The sequence below is a fragment of the Microtus pennsylvanicus genome, chromosome 8 (assembly GCF_037038515.1).
Source record: "Microtus pennsylvanicus isolate mMicPen1 chromosome 8, mMicPen1.hap1, whole genome shotgun sequence".
Taxonomy (NCBI): Eukaryota; Metazoa; Chordata; class Mammalia; order Rodentia; family Cricetidae; genus Microtus; species Microtus pennsylvanicus.
The window spans coordinates 62,673,132-62,696,654 of record NC_134586.1 but is presented as its reverse complement, the minus strand read 5'-3'; the positions used below and the strand labels follow the sequence as shown (position 1 = coordinate 62,696,654).

Sequence of the window (23,523 nt, the reverse complement as noted above, 5' to 3'; positions counted from 1 at the left end):
GAGTCTTTGATGGAGTTGAAGAATTTATAGTTATTGTTTTCCTTAGTTATAATAAAAGATAAAGTAGATATAAATATTATAACTGTAATTCTTATTTGATACCTGTTTTGTTATATGTAATTTTGCTATGTTAAAGCCTTCCTTTTTGTTTAAACAGAAAAGGGGAAATGGTGTGGGAGATCCTTCTGTCTATGTGTTGCTTTCATTGGTTAATAAAGGAACTGCTTTGGGCCTATAGCAGAGCTATCAGGGAACAGAGCTAGATGGGGAAAACTAAGTGGAATGCTGGAAAGAAGAGGTGGAGAGGGGTGCGTTGAAGCCACCCCGAGCCTCAGTCATGTTGGAACTTTGCTGATAGGCCACGACCTTGTGAGGATATACAGATTAATAGAATAGGTTAAATTAAGATGTAAGAGTTAGCTAATAAGAAGCTAGAGCTAAAGGGCCAAGCAGTGTTTTAATTAATATAGTTTCTATGTGATTATTTCGGTTCTGGGTGGCCGGGACGAACAAGGGGCTTGCTTCTCCACACTTGTCACATTACTTCCCTGCTAAAAAGCATGTTCATGGCTTCACATGCATCTGGAATGGGATATCTGCACTACTTGCCTGTGTTCTGGATCCTGTATAGCCAGGTCCCTGCTGGTGTTAGACACATGTGCCTTTAAGGACCTTCTTCCCAAGGAATGTCTCACTGCCTTCCCTGCCTCTCTCCCCTCACTGCTAAGGAGATGAACCTTTTCCGAGGTGTTGGCTCTCCTCATCCTCCTGAAAAGCTGACATCTCAGCATCTTTTACCCTGGATCTAGTCATAGTTCTGAGAGTGTCACATTCTCCCCCAGCATGAAAACTTCCTCAAAGTAAAAACCTACTATAGTCTTTGTTCCACCTCCAGAGAGCCTTCTTGTCAGGCTATCCTCATCCTGGAGAAAATGTATCCAGTACAGCTCCCACTGGCTTTCAGGTCAGGGTTGGAGGCAGAGGCAGAGAACACCTTCCACAAGGACACTCTGTAGAGAGGAATGTCGCTCTCATTTGTTGCAGGGAAGCAACACCTCGGCTCACTCATGAGGGAAGTATGATGTGCAAGCTCTGAGCAGGTCCTGAACTCCGGCAGCTGTGCCCTGTCTAGTGCCCGCCATCTGGATGGCACCATAGCTGGGGCTGGAAAGGACACTAGTGCTGACTGAGGCTGGTGGTGAGGAGCAGGGGCAGAGGGCAGTGTGGGGACCACTAGGGTTTATTTTACAGGACCAGGCACAGCATGGACAAGGAAAAGTCCAGCTGTAGGACCTGTTGCTGTGGCAGGACATGGGAGCCCACTGTGTGTGTGCGTCCTAACAGCAGGCTGCTCTGAGCAGTTATGTCAGGACCAGGCTGGCCTTGAAAGAGGGCAGAGATGGCTGCAGTCCTGAGGGAACAGTGCAGGTGACAGGCCTTCCATGGGGGTGAAAACTGTTGAGCATCCACATTCCACTGTGCTCTACAAATTATTAACCAGAGTTCACAGAGGTGAATGGGGGTGGACTCCTGGATGTCACGTTTCAGCTCTGTGATGCTGGGCTTTATGATTAACAAATACCCAGGATCCAACCAGTGAGGTGTCAACTCAGGTCTGCTCACCAGTTGTTAGGCAGACCCAGGCTACCTGTGCTGCATGCGACCAGAGGCTGATGCCCTTCCAGACACTCTTGGTTGTGCAGTAGCAGGTAAGGCTGGCAGCACTGTGGGGAGGGTCTCAGCGTGAGACTAGAGTCCTAGAACTGCCTGAGGGCTCAAGGATAAGGGTTTGCAGCAAAGGGTGGTTTTGTTTATTTCTGCCAGCTCTGTAATCTAACGTTTTACAATCCTTGGGAAGGAGATCTGCAGGAAAACACCTGGAAACACAGAATGCCTGTAACACACAGTCCGCAGACAGTGACCTAATGGGTGCATGGGCTCCATCTGCAGACAGTGACCTAATAGGTGCATGGGCTCCATCTGCAGACAGTGACCTAATGGGTGCATGGGCTCCATCTGCAGCACTGGGCTTGTTTATGTACCTGGAGCTGCAGACAGTGACCTAATGGGTGCATGGGCTCCATCTGCAGCACTGGGCTTGTTTATGTACCTGGAGCTTCAGAAGGCTTCTGTAGGGTAAAGAAGGATGTAGTCATGTGTTGCTGGACAGACATTCTCCCAGTGTTTGTGTCTGCTTCCTGTCTGGTGACAGCAGAAAGATACACCCTTGAACAGAGGCTAAATGGGTCTTGGGAGGTTGGGAGGCAGAAGGTCAGGGGACTTACATGGTTTCTTTCCTCTTCAGGCCTCAGGGAAAGTGCCTGTCTCTCCCGGATGCCAAGATTTGAGACCCAGAAATCTCCCATGGCTTCTTATCACATCCGCCAGTATGAGAACAGCGACCAGAAAGTTGTCCTGGATTTGTTCATAAGGGGTACTGAGGAGTACATCCCCACCACCTTCCGCCACCTGCTGACACTGCCCCGGACCCTCCTGCTATTACTTGGGGTGCCACTTACCGTGGTCCTCGTGTCTGGCTCCTGATGCTAGCTGTTATGAGCATTTTCTTTGTGCTCCTTCTGCTGAAACTCCTTGCCAGACATCCCTGGAAGGAGTATGTGGCCAAGTATTTGCACACAGACATGGCTGATATCACTCAGTCCTACCTGAATGCCCGTGGCTCTTTCTGGGTGGCTGAGTCTGCAGGAGAGGTGGTGGGCATCGTGGGCTGTCTACCAGTCAAGGATCCCCCATTAGGGAGGAAGCAGATGCAGCTCTTTCGCCTGTCTGTATCCTCACAGCACCGTGGACAGGGGATAGCGAAAGCACTGGTCAGAACCGTCCTCCAGTTTGCATGGGGCCAGGGCTACAGTGATGTCGTCCTTGGGACCACCGTCCTTCAGAAAGGCGCTATGGCCCTCTACCTGAGCATGGGCTTCAGGAGGACAGGACGGTACTTCTTCGGTATGTTCTGGAAGTTAGTGGATAATCCAACAGTTCACTTAACATATTCCCTCCCTTCTGCCTAGTAAGTGGAACTGGGACCCTAGCTCCTTTGCAGCAAACAAGCCCTGCTTCATTTTCCAGGAACTAGTTTACCCTGTCATGTCAGTATAATGAACAATAAAAGCTCCTTGATGGCGCACACCAGATTCTAGCGCATGTGATTGCTGTATTGGGGGTTTTTAGTTGCTGCTGCATTTTTGGTTTCTGCGGTGCCTGTGTTTCATACACCTAGTCCCATATTAATGATGCATTATGAACAATGTAAAATACTAATGCTTGTATTTCACTTTTGAGTTTGTGGACCAGAAGTTTTCGTTGGGCTGGAGGGGGCAGCTCACCTAGCCTCAGCACACATGTGGGAGCATCTAAGTTGGCTGAAAGTGCCAGACATCTGTGTGCTGTCCTGTCCCAGCAGGTCAGCTGGGCAAGGTCAGGGGCTTGGCAGAGCAGACATGCTAAGGCAAGGCAGAAACAAACGAAGGATTTCCAAGCACTGCAGATGTCAGCTGAGGACATGCTAGACTCGGGGACAAATGTAGTCTGTGCTTACAAGATTTGCAGGGTCCCAGACCAGAAGCTGGGCGTGGAACTGAGAGAAGACCCAACAGATATTTTGTCATGGCAGGGTGAGAAGTTGGCTAGGACAGCTGAGGACTGCTTCTATGGGGGAAGACTGGGATGTAACTGACAACTCATGGTGGCCAGGCTCATAGAGCTGTTGTGGGCAGTCTCACGGGGCAGCACCGCTTTAGGGAGGCCAAGCATACAGCTCTGCACTTCCAAGCGGATATGGGGATGGAAGCACCCTATATCTGCGCACTCTTGGTATCTAGGCTGGACCCAGTCTGAGTTCAAAGGCCCAGGGATTCCAGAGATTCAGGGGCCTGCTCAGAGCTTGAACATTAGGCTTCCCATATGGGTGAGCCAAGGTGTTGCTTCCCTACAAGCAAGAACGACATCCCTCTCTACAGAGTGTCCCTTTGGAAGGTGTTCTCTGCCTCTGCCTCCAACCCTGACCTGAAGGCCAGTGAGAGCTGTAATGGCCCCATTTTCTTCAGGCCCACTGTGACAAGCAAGCTCTCTGCGAGGCGGAGAGGAGGCTATCTATGGCAGAGTCTTACTTTGAGAAAGTTTCATAACTAAGTAATTAGGAGACAAGGAAGAGGATGCTAGTCATTGTGCCTATCTCTGCTATAGGCAGGGGAGAATGGGACATTCTCTGAACTGTGGCAAGGTCCAGTGGAGAAGATGCTGGGATGTCAGCACAAGAGGCTTCTCAGAAGGATGAGCAGAGCAGAGACAACACCTCAGAAAACGTTCATCTCCTGAGCAGGGAGGGGAGAGAAGCAGGGAAGTTCCTGAGACAGCCCTTGGGACGACAGTCCTTAAAGGCATGTGTTGTAAATAGCAGGGGCAGGGTTGTGTCCCCGGTACCCGGCCGCCCATATGGCTAGCTTATGCCCCTAAATAATTACACAGAAACTGTATTCTTTTAAACACTGCCTGGCCCATTAGTTCCAGCCTCTTATTGGCTAGCTCTTACATATTGATCTAACCCATTTCTAATAATCTGTGTAACCCACGAGCTGGCTTACCAGGAATGATTTTAACTTGCTTCTGCCTGGAGTGGGAGAATCATGGTGACTCCTGACTCAGGTTCTTTCTCCCAGCATTCTATCTGTTTACTCCACCTATCTAAATTCTACCCTATCAGAGGGACAAGCAGTTTTCTTTATTACTTATCCAATGAAAGCAACAGATAAGATACAACACCCACCTCCATCAGGCATGCGTATCTATCACCAGCAGGGACCTGGCTATACAGGACCCAGAACACAGTCAAGTAGGCAGGGAAGAATGGGACACTCTGAATTGTGACAAAATCCAGCGGAGAAGATGCTGAGATGTCAATTCTAGAGTTTTGAAAGTTACTTATAATGTACTTTCTGCTTACTTAGGTAATAATATATCCTTCTGCAGTCTTTGATGCAGTTGAAGTATTTGTAGTTATAGTTTTCCTTACTTATGATAAAAGATAAAGTAGATATAAATATTATAACCGTAATTCTTATTTGATACCTGTTTTGTTATGTGTAATTTTGCTATGTTAAAGCCTTCCTTTTTGTTTAAACAGAAAAGGGGAAATGATGTGGGAGATCCTTCTGTCTATGTGTTGCTTTCATTGGTTAATAAAGGAACTGCTTTGGGCCTATAGCAGAGCTATCAGGGAACAGAGCTAGATGGGGAAAATTAAATGGAATGCTGGAAAGAAGAGGTGGAGAGGGGCGTGTTGAAGCCGCCCCGAGCCTCAGTCATGTTGGAACTTTGCTGATAGGCCACGACCTCGTGAGGATATATAGATTAATAGAATAGGTTAAATTAAGATGTAAGAGTTAGCTAATAAGAAGCTAGAGGTAATGGATCAAGCAGTGTTTTATTTAATATAGTTGCTGTGTAATTATTTTGGTTCTGGGTGGCCGAGATGAACAAGTGGCTCGCTTCTCCATACTTGTCATTTTGCTTCTCACCGAAAATGCATCCTCATGGCCTCACGTGCATCCAGAGAAGGAGACCTGCACTACTTGCCTGTGTTCTGGGTCCTATATATCCAGGTCCCTGCTGGTGTTAGGCACACGTGCCTTTAACGACCTTTTCCCCAAGGGCTGTCTCAGGAACTTCCCTGCTTCTCTCTCCTCCCTGCTCAGGAGATGAACCTTTACTGCGGTGTTGTCTCTGCTTTGCTCATCCTTCTGGGAAGCCTCACTGTGCTGACATCCCAGCATCTTCTCCACTGGACCTTGCCACAGTTCTGAGAGTGTCCAATTCTCTGCTGGCATGAAAACTTCCTCAAAGTAAGATCCTACCATAGCCTTAGCTCCACCTTGCAAGTATCCTACTGGTCTTGGAGGAAATGGGTCAGTACAGCTCTCACTGCCTTCAGGTCAGATTTGAAGGCAGAGGCAGAGACACCTTCCACAGGGACACTCTGTAGAGACAGATATTGCTCTCACATTTTGTAGGGAAGCAACACCTCGGCTCACTCATGAGGGAAGCATGATGTTCAAGCTCTGAGCAGGTCCTGAACTCCGGCAGCTGTGCCCTGTCTAGTGCCCGCCATCTGGATGGCACCATAGCTGGGGCTGGAAAGGACACTAGTGCTGACTGAGGCTGGTGGTGAGGAGCAGGGGCAGAAGGGCAGTGTGGTCCCCTAGGGTTTATTTTACAGAACCTGGCAAGCATGGACAGGGAAAAGTTTAGCTATAGGACCTGTTGCTGTGGCAGGACATGGGAGCCCAGAGTGTGTGCGTCCCAACAACAGGCTGCTCTGAGCAGTTGTGTGCAGGGCCAGAGATAGCTGCAGTCTGGAGAGAACAGTGCAGGTGACAGGCCTTCCATGGGGGTGAAAACTGTTAGCATCCACATTCTACTGTGCTCTACAAATTATTACCCAGAGTTCACAGAGGTGAATGGGGGTGGACTCCTGGATGTCACGTTTCAGCTCTGTGACGCTGGGCTTTCTGATTAACTAATATCCAGGAGCCAACCGGTGAGGTGGCAACTCAGGTCTGCTCACCAGTTGTTGGGCAGACCCAGGCTACCTGTGCTGCATGCGACCAGAGGCTGATGCCCTTCCAGACACTCTTGGTTGTGCAGTAGCAGGTAAGGCTGGCAGCACTGTGGGGAGGGTCTCAGTGTGGGACTGGAGTCCTAGAACTGCCTGAGGGCTCAAGGATAAGGGTTTGCAGCAATGGGTGGTTTTGTGTGTTTATTTCTGCCAGCTCTGTAATCTAAAGTTCTACAATCCTTGGGAAGGAGATCTGCAGGAAACACCTGGAAACACATGGCTGTAATACACAGTCCGCAGACAGAGACCTAATGGGTACATGGGCTCCATCTGCAGACAGTGACCTAATAGGTGCATGGGCTCCATCTGCAGACAGTGACCTAATGGGTGCATGGGCTCCATCTGCAGACAGTGACCTAATGGGTGCATGGGCTCCATCTGCAGACAGTGACCTAATGGGTGCATGGGCTCCATCTGCAGACAGTGACCTAATGGGTGCATGGGCTCCATCTGCAGCACTGGGCTTGTTTATGTACCCGGAGCTGCACAAGGCTTCTGTAGGGTGAGAAGGATGCAGTCACGTGTTGCTGGATAGATCTTCTCCCAGTGTTTGTGTCTGCTTCCTGTCTGGTGACAGCAGAAAGATACACCCTTGAAGAGGGCCTAAATGGGTCTTGGGAGATTGGGAGGCAGAAGGTCAGGGGACTTACATGGTTTCTTTCCTCTTCAGGCCTCAGGGAAAGTGTCAGGCAGGTATACCTGTCTCTCCCGGATGCTGAGACTTGAGACCCAGAAATCTCCCATGGCTTCTTATCACATCCGCCAGTATGAGAACAGCGACCAGAAAGTTGTCCTGGATTTGTTCGTAAGGGGTACTGAGGAGTACATCCCCACCACCTTCCACCACCTGCTGAAACTCTCCCGGACCCTCCTGCTATTACTTGGGGTGCCGCTTGCCGTGGTCCTGGTGTCTGGCTCCTGGCTGCTAGCTGCTATGAGCATTTTCTTTGTGCTCCTTCTGCTGAAACACCTTGCCAGACATCCCTGGAAAGAGTATGTGGCCAAGTGTTTGCACACAGACACGGCTGACATCACCCACATTTACCTGAATGCACTTGGCTCCTTCTGGGTGGCTGAGTCTGCAGGAGAGGTGGTGGGCATCGTGGGCTGTCTACCAGTCAAGGATCCCCCATTAGGGAGGAAGCAGATGGAGCTCTTTCACCTGTCTGTGTCGTCACAGCACCATGGACAGGGGATAGCCAAAGCACTGTTCAGAACTGTCCTCTAGTTAGCACAGGGCCAGGGTTACAGTGATGTTGTCCTTGGGACTAGCGTCCTTCAGAAAGGCGCTATGGCCCTCTACCTGAGCATGGGATTCAGGAAGACAGGGCAGTACTTCTTCAGTATGTTCTGGAAGTTAGTGGATAATCCAACAATTCTCTTCAAATATTCCTTCCCTTCTGCCTAGTAAGTGGGACTGAGACCTTAGCTCCTGTGCAGCAAACAGGCCCTGCTTCATGTTCTAGGAACCAGTGAACCCTGTCATGTAGTGTAATGAACAATAAAAGCTCCTTGATGGTGCACACCAGATTCTAGTGCATGTGATTGTATTAGAACGGTGGTTTTGAGGTTCTGCTACTGATGGAGGAGTTACTTTCATTTAATAAAGAAACTGCCTTGGCCCATTTGATAGGCCAACCCTTAGGTGGGTGGAGTAAACAGAACAGAATGCTGGGAGAAAGAAGCCGATTCAGTCAGTCACCATGATTCTCTCACTCCAGACAGACACATGTTAAGATCTGCCCTGGTAAGCCACCTTGTGGACTACACAAAATATTAGAAATGGGTTAGATCAATATGTAAGAGCTAGTCAATAAGAGGCTAGAACTAATGGGCCAAGCAGTGTTTAAATTAATACAGTTTTCCATGTAATTATTTCAGGTAAAGCTAGCCGTGCAGGAGCCGGGCGGCCTGAACGTAGCCCACCGCTCCATATCTTCAACAGAGTGGCATCCAACGTGATGGACTAAATCTACTTAAAAACCTTAGAAGGCTTAAAAATAAGAGAGAGAGAGAGTTTAACACAGATTTTGCTATTTGCTAGGGTATGCTGTAGAGAGATTTCCTGATTCAGCAACAGCAGCAGAAAAAAAGCTGCGTCATTTTAAAGCGCAGCTTCCTGGGACTTTAAAGCATTTCAATGGCTTTTATGGGACTGGATGTTTGTGTTCCTGCTTGGGATCGGAGACCGTGCTGATGGCTCAGCGCTCCCTGCCTGCACCTGGGCAGCCGGCAGAACCAGGCTTAGGCAGGCGGAAGAGCCACCATACAGAGAGATGTTTTTAGACTGCGCAGTACTCTGCATGTCAGATTTGGCTGTAACTTGGATGAAAACAGTTTCTGTGCCGCATGCTCAGTTTCAGAGTTAAACTGCTGACTGTGGCTCCAATGTGGACTTGCTGTGTGCCTGGAACTGTGAGTGGCTCAGGGACACCAAATGGCTCTCTCGCAGGAGTGGCTCAGCTCCACCATGCTGAACTGTGCTGGTCACGGGCAGGAACTACCGTAATTGCCATAAAAATAGCGTAGTTAAGGTTTAGACTGGACAGGACACAGGTGCTACCGTATTACCTGTACATGGTGCAACATAAGTTGGTTTTTTGTTTGTTTGTTTGTTTTTGTTTTTCGAGACAGGGTTTCTCTTTGGCTTTGGAGCCTGTCCTGGAACTAGCTCTGTAGACCAGGCTGGTCTCGAACTCACAGAGATCCACCTGCCTCTGCCTCCCGAGTGCTGGGATTAAAGGCGTGCGCCACCACCGCCCGGCTAGTTGGTTTTTTTTTTTTGAATTTATTTATTTATTAAAGATTTCTGTCTCTTCCACGCCACCGCCTCCCATTTCCCTCCCCCTCCCCCAATTACGTCCCCCCCCTCCTCAGCCCAAAAAGCAATCAGGGTTCCCTGCCCTGTGGGAAGTCCAAGGAACCCCCACCTCCATCCAGGTCTAGTTAGGTGAGCATCCAAACTGCCTAGGCTCCCACAAAGCCAGTGCGTGCAGTAGGATCAGAAACCCATTGCCATTGTTCTTGAGTTCTCAGTAGTCCTCATTGTCCGCTATGTTCAGAGAGTCCGGTTTTATCCCAGGCTTTTCCAGACCCAGGCCAGCTGGCCTTGGTGAGTTCTGTGTGTGGGTGCACCCCTTTCGGTCCTGAGTTCCTTGCTCATGCTCTCTCTCTTTGAGCTCCTGATTTGGACCTTGAGATTTCTGTCCGGTGCTCCAATGTGGGTCTCTGTCTCTGTCTCCTTTCATCACCTGCTGAAGGTTAATATTCAGGAGGATGCTTATATGTTTATCTTTGGGTTCTCCTTATTTAGCTTCTCTAGTATCATTAATTATGCAACATAAGTTTTTAATAAGTGCTTAACATTTTAAGAAATGTTCCTGGATAGTAAAAAAAATTACAGATTCACAATAAAACAGATTCAGGCATAAAAGACCACAGTGTTGGATGAGTGTACATAGGCTTGAGAGAGAGAAGAAAAAAAATATAGAGAATAAAGTTAATGCCTTTAAAAAAAGGGTAAAGTCTTTAAAGAGACAGAATAAAGTAAAGTGATAGAGTAAAAATAAGCCATGTAAAAATGGAAGATTCACAGAGAGTGTGGATTATGTACATTGTGTTTTCTTTAAATTTTTTGACTGTAAAGGAGCTAAATACAGAGAGACATTTTATTGTGTGGGTTGCCAAGCTGAACCAGAATGGATTTCATAAGGGTACAATGACTTCAGAATTTGGGTCTAAGGATATGATACTTTGGAAAGGAGTTTCTTCTTTTGTTTTCACAGAGGATGAGACCCTGTGGATTGCGTCTATCCCAATATAGTATGATAGGCCATGCCCTCCCGAAAAGTTGCTGTGAAGACCCTAAAAAAATTACTTCACTCAACTGCCGACTGAGATGACCCTGGCACACAGGTTACACCATAAAAGACCTAAATAACAGCGCCCCCATTCAGCAGGAAACAGTTTGGAGAGAAATAACTGTGCTTATATTCCAAATATTGTTTATAAATGTTCTTTTACATTTAAAGGGGGATATGATATAGATATGAATAATTTGCATTGGTATAGATTTTAAGGTCAATTTTGTTATATGTATATATATTTCTAATATTGATTAAGGTATTGTGATTGTGTAGTTCATTTAAAAATGTATAATTAGGAAATATAGGTTGTTAATGGAAAATCATTGATAATAGTCAAGCTTGCAGTCATGTTAGTTAGATTTTCTAGCTATATAGAGATATATTTCAGTTAGATAGGCATTCTTCATATCTTTCAAAGGCTACAGAATATGGCATTTAAATGTTTTAATAACTTAGGGCTTTTCATGACAATGAGACACATCTGCTTCTGGCAGCACCAATCTACTTCAAGAGGAAGATGGGCATCGAAGAGGCTCCTTATTGAGTTTGATAGCCATTAGGGCAAGAAACTGCTCTTGTCTGGACTGATGCATGAACTGGACACAAAGAACCCGCAGAGAGAGGACTGCTGAACTTGCCTAGAGGTGAGATGATCTTTCAGGGTTCCTGATTCATGAAGGAGTCTGCGAGACATTCTACAGGACACAGCAGATAGTGACTGAACAGCCTTTGAAATTTCCTGCTTCATGGAAATGTCTCTGGATACTATGGGCCTATAGGCCGAAGATGGATGCCCCAACGGTACAGAGGAACTTTGGGTGACTGTCCAGGCAGCAAAATGTCTCTGTCATTTCTAGAGCTTTTGGTTTCTTGTTTGCTTTGGTAACATTATATCCTTCTGGAGTCTTTGATGGAGTTGAAGAATGGATAGATAATTATAGTTTTCCTTAGTTATGATAAAAGATAAAATAGATATAAATATTGTAACTGTAATTCTTACTTGATAACTGTTTTGTTATATGTAATTTTACTATGTTAAAGTTAAAGCCTTTCTTTTTTGTTTAAACAGAAAAAGGGGAAATGATGGAGGAGTTACTTTCATTTAATAAAAAATTAAATAAAAAAAAGCATCTAAATTGCCTTGGCCCATTTGATAGGCCAACCCTTAGGTGGGTGGAGTAAACAGAACAGAATGCTGGGAGAAAGAAGCCGAGTCAGTCAGTCACCATGATTCTCCCACTCCAGACAGACACATGTTAAGATCTTCCCTGGTAAGCCACATCATGGGCTACACAGATTATTAGAAATGGGTTAGATCAATATGTAAGAGCTAGTCAATAAGAGGCTAGAACTAATGGGCCAAGCAGTGTTTAAATAATACAGTTTTCCATGTAATTATTTCAGGTAAAGCTAGCCGTGCAGGAGCCGGGCGGCCTGAACATAGCCTGTGGCTCCATATCTTCAACATGCTACATTCTTGGTTTCTGCGGTGCCTGTGTTTCATATACCTAGTCCCATATTAATGATGCATTATGGACAATGTAAAATACTAATGCTTGTATTTCACTTTTGAGTTTGTGGACCAGAAGTTTTCGTAGGGCTGGAGGGGGCAGCTCACCTAGCCTCAGCACACATGTGGGAGCATCTAAGTTGGCTGAAAGTGCCAGACATCTGTGTGCTGTCCTGTCCCAGCAGGTCAGCTGGGCAAGGTCAGGGGCTGGGCAGAGCAGACATGCTAAGGCAAGGCAGAAACAAACGAAGGATTTCCAAGCACTGCAGATGTCAGCTGAGGACATGCTAGACTCGGGGACAAATGTAGTCTGTGCTTACAAGATTTTCAGGGTCCCAGACCAGAAGCTGGGCGTGGAACTGAGAGAAGACCCAACAGGTATTTTGTCATGGCAGGGTGAGAAGTTGGCTAGGACAGCTGAGGACTGCTTCTATGGGGGAAGACTGGGATGTAACTGACACCTCATGGTGGCCAGGCTCATAGAGCTGTTGTGGGCAGTCTCACGGGGCAGCACCACTTTAGGGAGGCCAAGCATACAGCTCTGCACTTCCAAGTGGATATGGGGATGGAAGCACCCTATATCTGCGCACTCCTGGTATCTAGGCTGGACCCAGTCTGAGTTCAAAGGCCCAGGGATTTCAGAGACTCAGATGCCTGCTTGTGCCATCTTACAACCCTGATACAGGCTGTGCTGGGATGTGGCTCTTTCAGCTAGTTCATCTGTAACACTGGGGTGTTAGAGATGTGGGTGGGGGTATCTTGCCATGTCTCCCAGCCTAGGCTAGAGACTGCTGATCACAGAGCTCCCAGCACCCGTGAGCCAGTAAATTGTGTCACTGGGCAATACTGGTGCTGCTTTTTCATCCTGGCATTACTTTTGTTTTTTATTTCAAGACATGGTTTCTCTATAGCTTTGGGGCCTGTCCTGGAACTAGCTCTTGTAGACCAGGCTATCCTTGAACTCACAGAGATTTGCCTACCTCTGCCACCTGAGTGCTGGGATTAAAGGCATGTGCCACCACCCCGTGGCTATGGCCTTACGTCTGATACAACTTAACTTTCGAGGAGTAAGCCAAATACAGCCTGTCCTGCCCTGCTGATTAACCTTGTTATAGACCAGTTTCAACTACACAAAGATCCCTTGCTACATCACTCCAAACACAGGTGACTTGATTACTGGGGTTATATGTTTCACTGTTTCTTGCTATGTGCCTTTCCTTGACTCTGGCTTTGATGGTCACCACAGTAGGAATTCTGTCCATCCTCACCCAGGACAGCCTCCTTGGGCTTCTGGGAGATCTTCTATATCACCCAACAACCACTAGTATCCACAAGAGGGGCCTGCACACCCCTGAGCTAAAGTTCCAGTGCACAAACAATGTGGTAACTTGTGACAGCCCATGACGCAGAATGCTGAGACCATGCAGCATCTCTCAATCATAGCTTGAAGAGAATCAAGAATTCTTTCCTTTGACACTTGTTCTGCATCATCCTCTGCCACCTGCCTCCAGCATAGTCAGGTGCACTGAGAAGGGGATTCTGGGTATGGTATACCTAGAGAACAACCCCAGAACCAAACCATGGGAATGTTCCATGGCAATGTTCTGGAACTTGTGGCATATCTCTGGCTGACCTCAAACTTTTGGCTTTCTCCTGACTCAGCCTTCTGAGTACCTGGGATGGAGGATGGAGTCCCACACCAGGTTTAGAGGTAGAGAAATTCTTACACATAAAATACCAAGGATCCAAAAGCTGAGAGGATCCACGTGGACAAACCAGCAGTCCAAGGGGAGATACAAACTGAAGGATGACTCACTGAGCAAGAACCAAGGACACTGTAGCCGTAATTAGGTGCTTACACTTTTTATTTCAATTGTATAAAAATAAATACGCTCAAGTACAAACAGAAGACTAGAAGACAATGACAAATACCACAACATGAATTATCTCTAAGAGGTAAAAAAGCAGGCTGATGTGTTTTCTTTTTCCCCTTTTCAGTGATGAATATGTTAATTTCATAACCACGAAAGAACAGCTAGTGGTTAACTCTGAGATCATGTCTTAGTATTTTGCGGCATCTTATAAAACATCCTTTGTTGACATCCTACAAATGATTGCATCCAATAATGTCCCAATGCTCTCTTCTTGTGGTGACAGTTTGTATGCCTGTAAAGTGAATGACAATCTGTGAGTGCTGGCATGTCCAGTCACTGTTATTACACACATTGATATGTGGCATTATCACTTTACTATGGTATTAATGATTTGAAATTACATATATGTTTAAAATGTTCAAAATAGGTGGTACTCACTCATATCAAATATCATTTTTAAAAGTTGTAGTTATTAATATAAAAAGCAAATCTCCTGAACACACAAATCACAATTCTATCAAACGGCCCACACTGGTCACTGCATATTGGAAGAGATCCCTTTTCTTACAGTTCTCAGTGACTCCATTCTGAATTCGTTCCACAAACTTGTATGTCCCAGTTCTTCTCATCCACAAATACTTTCCAAGGTCTGTAAGGTTATTTTAGTATTTCTCAACCTCATTTTACTTGTAAGGGTGTTTTGCATGAATGTATGAGTACTGCATGTGCAGTTCCCATGAAAGACAGAAGATGGCATCAGATCCCCTGGAAATGGAGTTACAGAAGGTTATGAGCATGCTGGGAATCAGACCAATGCCCTCTGGATTAATGGCAAGTGGTCTTAACTGCTCAGTCTCCTCTCCAGTCCCACACTATTTCTTAGACGTTCAAAACGTAATGGGAATGAGAGGAGGCAGCGATGAGTAAATGCAATAGGATTTGTGAAAATGGAATGAACACCATTATTGCATGCTAACTAAAGAGTTAATAGTTCAAAATTCATAACAGTAATGAGCAACCAGCATCGGTGTAATTCATCTACTGAGCTCATAAAAATGTGCACTACAAACCTTTCTGACTTCTGAGAGCTTTGTTATTTCTGGAAGGCTTTCCAAAGGCACCTGCTCACCTTCCACTTGAGATATTAGGTGTTGTTGGTGTATTTGTTTACCTCCCTCTTCAACGTAAACAATCAGAACCGAAGTGTCCCTTTCTGAGATACCAAATTTTTTCAAAGCCTCTGAAATCTATGATAAAAAAAAAAACAAAGAAAATAAAATGAGGCAGTGTCTTGTGTGTGGCCCAGTCCCTGCCTGCTCAGTCGGGGTCCCTCTTCTTAATGCACCCCTTGCCCTTCAACACTCCCTTCCAGCCCCTCCCATGGCTGTCCCTGTGCACAGCTGCACTTCGCTCCTCTGGACTTCTGGGCTTTGCACATAACCACCTGTGCCTCTCCTCCAGGTGACCTTCCAGGTCATCATTTGTACTCCTACTGTCATTTCTCTCGGGGACGCTCAACTTTTGTCTTATGCATCTGCTTCTCTGACTGCACCTGTCTCTTCTGCCCCTACAGCTGTCCTGTGCAGGAATATGATGTCTTCAGTTGTTTCCAGTGACTCTGTTAATGGTGATTCTGCTGCCGTGCTGACTGCATTTTATAAACTTTACAACCAACTGTGGTTTAATTCTGCCACAGGCTTCCTAACCTTCCCCTTGATAATATCAGCACGTGGTTCTTACTAACAGCAGTAGTAATACGGAAACTTCATCAGCAGAGTTCAGACGTCTTTGTCATGTCACACACAGAATGTCAACACCTCAGTAACTTGCATTTGAACATCAATCTTGGACTGGAGAGATGGCTCAGTGGGTAAAGCACACACCACACAAGTGGGAGGATTGTGGTTCAAATCCCTAGCTCCCCTGTAAAGCCAGACACAATAGCAGTTGTATGAAACCCCAGTGCTCCTACAGCAAGATAGGAGTTGGGGATACAAAAATCCAAGAGCTTGAAGGCCAGATAGCCTGGTGTACGCAGTGGAGAAAGATAGGGACCTTTGGAAGATGGCAAGGACCACCGGAGGTCGTCCTCGAGAGCTCCACAAGAACACTGTGGAGCTCAACACATGAATGTGCACACCTCACACAGACATGCATTCACTCACATGTGTGGGGTGGGGATCATCCCCATGAGGATTTCAAACCATGGGTTTTTCTATGCCCTGGCTGTGTGAGTGAGTAGGTGTCAACTGCTCTACCAGGTTACAGAAGCTTCTGGTACTGAAGATAAAAACACACATTCCATCTCTAGTTTAGAGGGAGAGTGACAAAATGCATCTACACCTCACGCGTTTAGCACGTGCGCTTCTACCAGTTTCTTAAGCAAAAATGCTCAAGGGGTCTACTTAAGACAACGTGGGCAGGGCAGAAATACCAAGCTCATGTAGTTTAAACTTTGATGACCAGGAAACTGACTCCACTCTGGCTGCAGCAGTAAACGGCAGGCAGCCTCCACCTCTCTACACAACTACCCTGGCTCAGTGCTAACATCTGTCTTGGAGACTCTGACCCCAGGGCTACACTGCAGGAGGGGGACCTGCTTCCCTGATGAGACAACAGAAATAAAGAGTCACCACTTTACGTTGTTATTAGGGGAGAGGTTGAAGATAATTTCAGTGGACAGAGTTCTTGTCTTCATTTTTCCCAGCTTGTGGAGATGAATGGCTTTGTTTGCTGCCACCAGTATCTGAAATGGATGGACAATCTACCAGAGAGAAAACAAGGATTAGCACAGAGAATCCGCAGGTTCCTGCACCATGTGTCCTGACTGAGGAAACTCTAGTCCAGCAATAGTGATCACCATTCAGATGGTCTGTATAAAAAGGGCTGCTGCAACACACACACACACACACACACACACACACACACACACACACCTTGTGTGTAGGGGAAGCCCCAGCCAATCACCATATTTGAAGGGTGGGTACCCCTTAGAAGAATGGTTACCTATAAATCTGGCAGGTGTGCTCCCTGCCTTCCCTTTTTTATTTCCTGCTCGTCCCTGGGACCCTGGTTTTGTAAGCTCTCCCCTTCTTCCCCTTAATAAAGCTGATATTAAAGCTAGCCAGGTTATTCCTATTTGCTGATCATTTATGCCCCTTCACTTGTGTAAAATACAAAACTTCAAAGCTGCAAGATTATTGAAGCCTAATACGGAACAGGCCCAATCCTAAACTTCACAGTATTCAATAAAATCAGTGTACTTGTGTAACAGATAAGGTCACCAAGGCAAAGATGCCTGGGGGGGAAGGGGGAGTGCAGAGTCATGGCTGGGTTTCGTGTTCAATCCCAGCCCTGTTGTTACCATGTGGGAATCAGGCAAGTTGGTACCTGTCTTACATAGCAGAGGAAAACAATGCAGTTATCCCCTTGAAGGAATACTGACGATCATGTTGGGATATGCACCACGGACACAACAGCACACATCTTTACGTGCCAAACAAAGATGGCTGTGTCTTTCTCAGTCACAGTAGGAAGCTCGGGTCTTAATGTGTGCTATTAACCACTCTGCCATTGTGCTGGTTGGAATGAGAATGGTTCCCATAGGCTCCTATACTTGAATATTTGGTTCTCATTGGTGGATTGTTCAGGATGGACTTGGGGTGCACTGGCTAGTTTTATGTCCACCTGACACAAGCTGGAGTCACTGGAGAGGAGGGGGCCTCAATTGAGAAAACGTCTCAGTAAGATCAGGCTATCGGCAGACATCTTCATAACCAGTTGTTGATGTCCAGCTCATGGTGGGTGGTAGCACCCCAGGGCAGGTGACCTGGGTTCCATAAGAAAGCAGGCTGAGCAAGTCATGGGAAACCAGTGTTAAGCAGCACCCCTCCAAGGCCTCTGTGTCAGCTCCTGCCTCCAGGATCCAGCCCTTTGAGTTCCTGTCTGAAGTCCTTTGACACTGAACAGTAATATGGAAATGTAAGTCAAATAAACCCTCTCCGCCCCAGGCTGCTTGGTCATGCTGTTTCGTCGTGGAGGATTGGACAAAGACTCTCTAACTGTGGCCTAGAAAATCCACCAAGAGTTAAGAGCTCAGTGCGCTGTTCTGTGGGATCTTGGGAGAGAAGTTGAGAGCAATACAGAAGATGGCGGCCCGGCTTGTGAAGTTTCAGAGGAAGCAAAGGCTCTACAGGGCCTTCTGTATGAAAGCTCTGTGGTATCTGGAAGCTGGGACTGAGGAGTCAGCTGTGATTAAGAGACCAGCACTACTCAAAGAAACCTCTGAGGCACTGGGACGATGGACGCTGGTTGGCTGGAAAGGAGAAATTCGCAGTGATTAAGAAGAGGCCAGTATTACTGAGCCCTTCAGACTATATGTCGTTTCAAACTTAAAACACCAAGTGTGACTTAATCCAATATTTTCTACCTCAATATAAGAGAAATTTAAGGTAAAATTACATATTCTTAAATGCCTGGCATGGTTAATTCATTCTCATATTTTGTACTTACCACATGAGGGTTTATCAATGAGCCATTGAGAGATCCTTCCATGGCCTTTTTTCTCAAGTCCCCTGCATTTTTTACATCTTTAAATAACAGAAGGGTCACTCTGCATTCAGGAAACAGGTCCAACTGCTGAGATAACTGCATTTCCTCGACAACGAGGACACTACTGGACAAGAGGAAAAGACCACAGCAGGTTGTTACATGTCAAAGATAGCATCCATCTTCCCCACTGGTTTCCTCTCTGCGTCTCTCTCCTGACAGTCTCACCGTCCTAGACTTGCTCTGTACCTCCATCCCCCAGGACCTAGAAATGCTTGTGAACATACACTCATCTGTAACCTTGCATTCTACTTTCCTGATTCTGTCCTAGCTTCATGTCTGCTGCTGTCATGAAACATTCTGACCAGAAGCAACTGAGGGAGGAAAGGATTTATTTGGCTTACACGTCCAGGACCCAAAGGCAGACACCACAGAGGAACACTGCTTGCTGACTCATTCACTAGCTTCTGCTTAGTTAGCGGTTTTAATGCGGTCCGGGGATTGTGCTGCCCTCAGTGGGCTAGGCCCTTCTACATCACAAGAGTCAAGGCAGTCCACCATGACAGGTCAACAGACCAGTGTGAACTGCACAATCCCTCAGCTGAGACTCCCTTCTCAGGTGACTCTGAAGGCTATTGTCAAGCTGGCGGTTAGAGTAACAAGATAATCTTATAAACTACACAACTGTTAACATAAAAAAATGTCCAGTGAGTTCCAGGACAGTCAGAGCTGCACAGTGAGATCCTGTCACAAAAAACAAAAGCAAAACTACAATGAGCATCTAGAATAAAACCCAAAATATAAATACTACTACCTTTGAAAAGCTTGAATTTTTGGCTGTAGAGATGAGTTAGCCAACATATCTAAGCCCACAACTAAAACAACAAAACCTAAAATGTTACTTCTGTGTTATACTGAATGGTGCACTTCCTGAAGCAGCTTACTGGTGCTGAGCACAGCACAGCTAGTTAACAGTACTTGACAGTTTCTAGTATTTGGCAACAGAAATCACTTCTAAAAGTTGCCCAGTCACTTTCTGAAAAGCAAACAACCGTATATATTGAATGCAAAACTTCTTAAACTAAACACAATTTTGCACCATTACATGCGCAGATTAAGTGGGTCATAGTTAACTCTGGCACCCGAATCCTATACTATGTCCCTAGTTACTTTGGGGGCAGTCCTGGAATGTCCTCCTCAACATCCCAGTTTGTTCCAGTTTCTGACTCCTTCCTCCCTGCAAACAAAACGGCACCGGCCCTTCCTCCTGAATATTTTCCTTGTTTACACCCATCCTATTTTATCCCATTAAATGTGCATCAAGTTACATTTTCATCTGAAAAAATATTGAAGTCACACTCAACTACAAAGGCTGGCTTGAGATTCAGGAGATCCGGCCTCAGAAAACAAAGCAACAATACAGGGCCAGAGAGTTGGTCAGCCATTAAAAGCATCTGCTGCTCTTGAAGATGTCAAGGGTTTGATTCCCATCACTCACGTCGTGGTTCACAACCATCTGTAACTCCAGTCCCAACCAATGTCCTCGTCTGATCATCATTGGTTCCAGACACACAGTACACATAGATATATGCAGGCAAAACATCCATATATATGAAATATTTAAAAACCACAAAACATAAACACAATAGAAAGTTATTTCTGTTTTTCTAGAATTATATCTGAGGGTTTCTGTTATAAAAAAGCAGAGTTTTGTGAATAATGTCCTGAGAGTTTTTCCATGTTGGCATCGAATTAAGGAAGGATATGGTACGATATGATCAGTATGATCTGTCATGCAAAAACATGAACAGAAAACTGCAGGAAACCTAACAAAATACAGACATCTTGAGTACTGAAATTATTAGGTGATTTTTATTGTGCTCTTAAAATATTATGTTGTACATGTTATGAACTTTCTATAGTCATCAAACAAAACCCAAGTACGTATAATCAGGGGAAAAATGATATTCCCTGTTTAAATATCCATTTCACAAAACCATTTTACTTGAGTGTTTGGCTGCTGGATTCTTGCCTGGTACCTGTGGCAGCCAGAGGAAAGGATTCAATTCAACTAGAGCAATAGACTTTTGTGAACTGCAATGTGGGCATTGGGAATCAAACCCTGATTTCTCACAGTATGGGAGAAGAACTCAGAATATTCTGTTCTGGTTTAGTGTAAGAGTCACTTAGGTCAGAAACATGGAACCATTTAATCTTCATCTGGTTTGACGCCTGTAAAATTAATATTGAAATTAGCTCCCAATATGAGAGCTTAAAAAGTGGGGCTACGTGGAGACTTCAGATGTCAAAAATCATTAATCCTATCTACTCATGACTATAAAGTTAATGATTTATCTCCAGAGCTATTAGAACTTTGCACTCAAAAATTCTTTAACCAGTAATATTATCAAAATAATGGTTTATATCTCCAGAGAGATTCTATTATATATGCAAGTTTTCCTAGCCTTCTAACCTGCTCCCTGACTAGGAGGCAGACAGATCTCTGAGTTCCAGGCCAGCTTGGTCTACAGACTTAAGTTCCAAAACTCTCTTGGTTACAAAGAGAGACCCTGCCCCAAAAAACAAAACGAACAACAAAACACCTCACCCCATGAGGTATTAGCAAAATTGTAGTATTAACAACAGAAGGTAGTTCAATGTAAATGCCTCAAACTGTTACACAAGGTCGAATGCCCGTGTCCTGACTCTACCTCCAAACACAATTCTGACTCACCCCATCAACAGCACCCCAAGAGCGTTCTCATCAAGGGGCCTGCGCACCAGTAATGAAATCCTAGCCTATCAGGATGGTCACTGGGTCCTTCGGGAGTTATCAAAGCTGAAGCAAAAGCCCTAACTTTATGGCACCGGTTTCCACAGGTAGCTTCTGGACCTTGCTTGAGTCCTCCCCCTCCCGATGTCCTGCCACTCTTTTCAGAGGCCAGATTTCCCAACGGGGTGTCCCTGTCCTGGGGTCTTCCTTCCTCGGTCCCTCCCGCCAAGGTCCCTGTCCAGGGCACCGCCGGGCAGTTCTCCCACGAGCCTCCCTCCCATCCCAGTGCTGGGGCCTCCCGGGGCTTCGCGGTCTGCACGGGGCTCCTCCTGCAGCAGCCTCGGACACCGCCGGTGGGGGGCGCCCAGGAGCGGGGAACCGAGCGGCCTTCCGGCACGACCGGCGATTCTGGAGTTACATTGCTCTCCACCCGAGGCCTGAGAGGGCTAGCGACAAACACTGGCGACAGGAGATTCACGCAACGCCAACAAAACTGTGACGGCGGAGAAAGAGCTGCCATTCGCGCAGGCGGAACTCACCAGCAGTCGTCAGTCCGTACAGGAAGACTGTCCCCTCGGAAACAAATCTCCCACTCCCGGAAGTTCCCAAAAGTTTATCGGGTAAAAAGGTTCCGAGACACCCTGTTTCCGGATCCTGGTGGGCGTAGTCAGCTTAAATCTGTTTGAATTGCTCTGAACTTTCCCCCACTACTTGCCACTACTTGCCGACGCCGAGGAGAACTGGTTCTGTTCCGTCCCCTTGTCGGGAGTTACAAAGGACCTAAAAGTTGAGGTATGGCGTTGAGTGTCGGCTTTATTCTCAGCCTGTGTTTAACGTCCTCAAGTTCTTCATGTGAACTGAAAATTATCCACCAGGACGAGAGTCACAGCTTTTCAGAGATTTTGAGGCTCAGTTTACTGAGTGTAGTCTCGGTAGGAAGCGGAGATGCAATGCGGTGGAGTCTCACATTGAAGGAGCTAGCTCCTCTCGTGCTCGGAGTCTGACAGAGGAAAGAGGCATATCTTTTGAGCAGACCTGAGATAGTGAGGCTTCTCTGAAAGGATGCTGGGGTCAAGATCCCGGGAGCCACCTGCCTTAGGCAATTTGTGCAAGACTAGAGCACTACTACTCTTGGGGAAGGATGACCGCGAAGGGTCGTGAAACCTGATTTTGCTTCGTGCTACCTGCCATAGAACCCAATAAATAGAGAAAGGATTGAATTTTAACATTACGGTTTATCCAGAGAGCCTGCAGTATGCGGAGAGAGCAGATTAACTATCCTAGACACATGTATTCCATCATCCTCAGCCAGCACATTATAAAGAGAGGAAACAGAGCTGGAGGCAGAGGCAGCCAACTATTCTGGAGCTCCGTGTTGCCTCCCTGGTCAGGTGGTTACCCCATTTCTGAGAGGTGATGTCTGTGTTTGTTTTATTATCCTTGCACTCTTTCCTTGTCTGTGGATGTTTGGACTCAGGCACTTCTTGAAACTCTGAATCTTGGTGGTTTCTAATGGTATTAACCTTATACTCCTTCAGAGGCATCTGGGCTAGGGTGGGAAGTTAACTCAAAACAAATGAGAGTGTGTCCATGCTAAGCTAATATGCGCATTTTGACTCCTTCCTACAGTATGGAGTACGTGTGTCTTCATAGTACAGAATATGAAAGTGTCCCCATCTGTCCCCAGTCTTTCTTCTATGCTAGTACTAACTCTGAGATCTGTGTCATACAAAAGACGACCTCTTGACACCATGCACCTGGTTGATTGTCAGAATGGCTTCTTACTTGTAAGAGGAATTCTCTGGCATGTTACCGATGTACGTGAGAGCTCACTCTGGGTAGCAGGAGCAGCTATGACTCGGAGTGAACATTTCTGAAATATGCCTTTGTCTGAAAGAAACATAAACAATAAAAATTTGAACCAGCATTGGAAAACAGAACTGTTTCTCTTTAGCTTTTTGGCTTTACCTCTGGAGAGTATGTCACAAGCGACTACATTCTTTTTTTATTACTTTATAAATAATACCAATAAAATTTTCACTTCCTCCCCTCCTCCCACTTCCCTCCTGTTCCCCCCACCCCCTTTCACCCACCTCTCTCCAGACCTAAGAGAGGGCAAGGTACCCTGCCCTGTGGGGAGTCCAAGGCCCTTCCCCCTACATCCAGACTTAGGAAGGCATCCAAAGAGAATAGGCTCCCTGAACTGGCCTTGTCCCATAGTCAGACTGATGACTATCTTAAATATCACTATAGAACCTTTTTCTGGTGATGGATGGAGATAGAGAGAGAGAGAGACCCACATTGGAGCACCGGACTGAGCT

At 46.2% G+C, this 23,523-nt stretch overlaps 2 protein-coding genes and 2 pseudogenes across 9 annotated transcripts in view; 3 read left to right on the top strand and 1 right to left on the bottom strand.

Annotated features, from left to right (window-relative positions):
* LOC142856340 (N-acetyltransferase 8F1-like) overlaps positions 1 to 23,523 on the top strand; it is a 57,735-nt gene that overhangs the window by 11,987 nt on the left and 22,225 nt on the right. For 3 of the 6 annotated variants that reach the window (XR_012911625.1, XR_012911626.1, XM_075983702.1), the window contains exon 1: positions 21,735 to 21,994. The exons of 1 other annotated variant lie outside the window; for it this stretch is intronic. The gene's annotated coding sequence lies outside the window, so the exon portion shown is untranslated. Of the gene's footprint in view, positions 1 to 6,596; positions 6,667 to 21,734; positions 22,616 to 23,523 lie in introns of those variants that run through there. 2 more of the 6 variants (XM_075983705.1, XM_075983703.1) reach the window with 2 other exon arrangements.
* Positions 2,307 to 3,107, top strand: LOC142855551 (N-acetyltransferase 8F1-like; annotated as a pseudogene).
* LOC142855550 (N-acetyltransferase 8F1-like) lies at positions 7,344 to 8,039 on the top strand (annotated as a pseudogene).
* LOC142856341 (EKC/KEOPS complex subunit Tprkb-like) lies at positions 13,855 to 21,838 on the bottom strand. 3 transcript variants are annotated; one of them, XM_075983709.1, is made up of 5 exons: positions 21,742 to 21,838; positions 18,394 to 18,556; positions 16,523 to 16,645; positions 14,952 to 15,128; positions 13,855 to 14,173 (listed from the first exon to the last, which is right to left on the bottom strand). In XM_075983709.1, exons 2-5 carry the CDS (start codon positions 18,532 to 18,534, stop codon positions 14,087 to 14,089), a joined length of 528 nt encoding a protein of 175 aa, XP_075839824.1. In that variant the 5' UTR covers positions 18,535 to 18,556; positions 21,742 to 21,838; the 3' UTR covers positions 13,855 to 14,086. The 3 variants fall into 3 exon arrangements, with proteins under 3 accessions (XP_075839824.1, XP_075839823.1, XP_075839822.1); XM_075983708.1 differs by having other exon boundaries at positions 21,633 to 21,758; XM_075983707.1 differs by lacking the exon at positions 21,742 to 21,838 and adding an exon at positions 21,164 to 21,711.

Excerpts from the sequence above, each read along its gene's own strand:
- LOC142856341 (XM_075983707.1), bottom strand. Across the intron at positions 15,129-16,522 it reads ACCTCTCCCCTAATAACAAC|ATTTCAGAGGCTTTGAAAAA; the intron begins GTAAAGTGGTGA and ends TTTTTATCATAG. Across the intron at positions 14,174-14,951 it reads AGCTCTCAGAAGTCAGAAAG|GCATACAAACTGTCACCACA; the intron begins GTTTGTAGTGCA and ends TTCACTTTACAG.